Raw genomic sequence first — 4,116 nt, 5'->3', positions numbered from 1 at the left:
CCCCCTCCCCCCTTTTTTCTGCTCCTTAGCCACCTGTAAGGTCTCTCTTGTCACTGTAGGATAAATGAAGTGGCCCCACTGAAAGCCTCTGAGATCTTCAATGATGACCCCAACACACCAGCCAACACCAACCACAGATTCCTCATGCCAATACTATCGCTCTTTATCTCCAAGTAGTAACAGCAGACATAAAAATGAGTTGCCCTGTTAAGAAGGGAAGTACGGCAAATAAAAGAAGAGACAAAAAAAAAGAAAAACTGTCAAGAAATAGAGAAGACGGGCACTTAGCTGGGGTGACTGATCTGTTGAGTGCAGTTGCTAAGGTTCCCTTTCATCCTTCTGCTTTCAAATGTTTGCTACTCTTTATATTGAGTCAAAGTTTTTTGTTTCTTTTTGAATAAATGGTATTTTTGCAGATTAAAATAAGAACGACACGTACAAAGATTAGTGTCTAGAGATCCAATGTGCAGAATGAAGTAGCCAAATGAAGATGGCCAAATTAAGCTTTGTGAACCAGTGTCTTTTTTTTTGGGCCCACTAGATGGCACTCTTGGTTTGAAGAGAAAGGCCTAAGGCATTGCAATTCAGTATATTCTCAACCTATTGTTAAACAGAGAGCGCCATCTAGTTGGCTCAGAAAATAAAGACACTGGTTGACGAAGCTTCATTTGGCCACTACCAGAATGAAGCACTGCCGAAGGTTATTGTAAATTGCCAAAATGGGAAGTTGGACCTCGGATGAAATGAAGGAAGCTTGTGCTAGTATTACTCCTGAGTGTGCAAAGGTTATAAAAAACAGATGGTTGTGTACACGGCTCCCTGCAGTCCTGTATTTAAGCTGTGTACATTTATGCAGGATAACAGCTGTTGAATCAGAGAAATGAGTACTTCACTTTCGCCCAGGACAGCACTATTAGGATAATTAGACCATAAATTGGTCACTAACTGCAAAACTGCCTCACGAATCAGCCTCATGTGGTAGATGTTTGTGTAGCAACATAGCTAATGCATCCATGATACAACACAATTAGCCATATTATAATAATTAGCTTTTTTCATCAAATACTGCAAAGTGCTGGTTTGTATTGAATATATTAAGACAACTTCTGGAAGTATTGAGTGGAGGAAAGTCCTTATGCACATTTCAGATGCATTCTAATTTTAATTAAACAGAATCTCTTGTCATTTTATTTATTCTTCAGGTGTTTATTAAACTGATGAGGTCTGGTGTTAAATTTAAAACTGTTGCTTCACCCCATCTTGTAAGGTCTTGCGTTACATCAATACAAGAGGATTCCCCACATTTGCTGTTGTAATTTAGGTTTAAACTACTTGTGATCAAACTAGGCATGTTCAGTAATACATGGAAAGTCAGACTTTATTTTTACAGACATCAAAATATAATTTGAGCGGGCACCCACATCTAGAGGTTTACTCTTTGATGCAGTGGGCCCGAGTTGCCTGCGGCCCTTTGCTGCATGTGATTCCCCCTCTCTCTTCCCTTTTCATTTCTTCAGCCGCCCTGTCAATACAGGCCCGAAATTGCACAAAAAAGTAAAATAAAAATACATAAAACAGAAAATCTCACTGAGAAGCCTAAAATGTTTATGTTTATGCATCAGTATTATTTTTTAATAAAAGGTTTGGTATATTAAATCTTATTATACACAATCCACATTATTTTATACACATCCGCTTGTGGCTTTGTGTTTGATTCCACCCGTCCCGTTCATTGCGGTTTGTGATCAAATGTGGGGCACAGAAAGTGTGTTGCCTTGCTCAAAAGACAAGACTTGAGGCAGTTGAATATTGAACAAGGATTGTTTTTTTTTTACATGGTAGTTCTTGAGTGTGGCTTGACAGCAAAGAAACATTGGAGAATATCAATGCTAATCACAGAGAAAGCCCAGTTGATATTTTAAATATAGCGTTACCTGTAAAATCATGTTCTTGTACTCTCTGCTGTATCAACTTTTACATGTCATTTAAGGTGCACTTAATCCAGTGTAGGATACGGTTGAAGCCTAATTTAGCCATCACTCCAGGAGGCAGGGGTTACACAGGAAGCACAGCGCTGTTGTATTGGTTTTCTCTTAGCAACTGCACTCTAGAGTGAAAGCCCCCAGTCCGAGTGGCACCAAAAGCAACCAACCAAGCGATATTTAGGGGGCAATACAACCTATCACCGGTGTTAATCCACTTTCTTCCTCGTTTTTCCTCCTCATTCCTCTAATTTCTCTTCACTCTCATCTTTCTCACTTCTACCTATCCCTGCTCTATTTCTCTCTCTCCCTCTCCTATATCTCTGTCTGTCTCTTTTGGGCCATGCCTATGCCAGGTGACCATTTCAGTGGATGGTATATTGACCACCACTGGTTACACCCAGGAAGATTACACCATGTTGGGTTCAGATGACTTCTTCTACATTGGAGGGAGCCCAAACACCGCCGACCTGCCTGGATCACCTGTCAGCAATAACTTCATGGGCTGCCTTAAAGATGTGAGTGTCTACATGTGATTCTGCAGTTTGTGAATATATGCTCTAGCTGATCAAACATGCTACCATGTACACACTTTTTTTTGCCCTGTATCTCCTGACTTTGGTGTTGTGAAGGAATCATTTGGATTCTCCAAAGTCGCACAATAAGACAAACAAACTAACCGACCATCAACTCCTGTGTTCTGTGTGATAAAATTACTGTTTTTGTCAATGGAGTCTGGTGGTTTTGAAAAGAGCATAGATGGATAATGGCTTCAGAATTCAAAATTATTTAGCTGTACATTGCTTAGCTCCCGTGTCGGTACTACTGCCTGCTTCTCCAAACTGAGTGTGGGCCGACCGATGTCTACTGTAGCTAATACACTATTAATAAGTAGCTCATGAAACCCCACTTCCAAGGGCTGACTGGCCATCTGGCATAACAGGCACCTTTTTTTTGTTTTTGGTCCGGCACATGAACCAGCCAATCCTGGATTAGCGCCCCATGGTTTTTCCAACAGACACTGGGCTGGCCCAAAACACTTTAGTCCAAAATATCACATAGGCTAGGTTTTTTCTGACAGACACAACCCATGAAACACGTAGCTCAGCAGCCCATTGGTTGTTGTTTTTTAATTGACATTGGACAGGCCCAATCATATCTTTAAACAGCACCCTCTTTGGGATTTCTGCCTGCATGCAGTTTCAATGTGCATCTGCCAGGCTAGAATAACGATAGAGATCCTGGAGAAGAAATGCAAAGAACCTGCGTGAGAAAAACAAACAGGCCCTTCAGGCAGACGCTGCCAAACGTGTCAAATTGACAGACATGTTTGCGGCAGCAGCAGGACCTTCATCAGTTCCTGTGGCTGATGATAGTTGTGTCAGTGTGGGGAGGGACAGAGATGAGGGAGTGAGGGTAGAACCTGTGGTAAGCAGAACTTCCCTTAAAGCACTTTGCCCCTTGATAAAACTAAGCCAAAAACAAGTGGTGGACGAACTGTTGATGATAACACTGCGACAATAAAAGAAGTAGACATGCTATACTGTATGATTGCATTAGTTTTGCTAAGTGTGTGAATGTAGGGTGGGCCGGTCTGGGCCAAAATGTGGGCATTGCACACACCACAGCGGGATATTAGAAAATTACAAACAGAGATAAAATAGCCACGCAAACGTACACACGCTTATACACAGTGTATACAGTAGTCACGGATGGATGTCTAGAGGACAGTTGCAATATAAAAACTTAATTCCTTCAACTTTTTAATTTCACTAGGGCTTTAATTCACTGCTTAACAAGCTGTCAAGAGGACCAATCACAGCTTAAAGTATTATGCCCTTGTAAATGTAATGACTTGTATAGAGGCGACGCAACATGTCGCCATCGCATTTCCTCATAAAACCACGCTGATTGAATAAGTAATTACTTTTGCCATCACTTTTAATGGATCACACAGTAATCGCCCTATCTCTAACTTAATTATCCCTGTAGAATTACATTTTCATTATTTGGGTTGCTATCAGAAGGATCCCTAGTGGGTCTTAAACTTCCCAAGGCGTTTAACTATCCTCTCTCATCAAGACAAGGCTGGATTTACAGTCAATGTAGAGACAGAGCACAGTGCATGAGGAAG

General features: G+C 41.2%; 1 protein-coding gene across 6 annotated transcripts in view; it reads left to right on the top strand.

The window, feature by feature from the left end:
* nrxn2b (neurexin 2b) overlaps positions 1-4,116 on the top strand; it is a 743,906-nt gene that overhangs the window by 337,772 nt on the left and 402,018 nt on the right. For all 6 annotated transcript variants that reach the window (XM_032544413.1, XM_032544414.1, XM_032544412.1 and 3 more), the window contains one exon: positions 2,339-2,500. In XM_032544413.1, the coding sequence (XP_032400304.1) occupies positions 2,339-2,500 (162 nt within the window). The remainder of the gene's footprint in view (positions 1-2,338; positions 2,501-4,116) is intronic.

The sequence above is a fragment of the Etheostoma spectabile genome, chromosome 19, assembly GCF_008692095.1.
Source record: "Etheostoma spectabile isolate EspeVRDwgs_2016 chromosome 19, UIUC_Espe_1.0, whole genome shotgun sequence".
NCBI lineage: Eukaryota > Metazoa > Chordata > Actinopteri > Perciformes > Percidae > Etheostoma > Etheostoma spectabile.
Note: the sequence above shows the minus strand (reverse complement) of the source record. Positions and strands in the feature narration are given on the sequence as shown.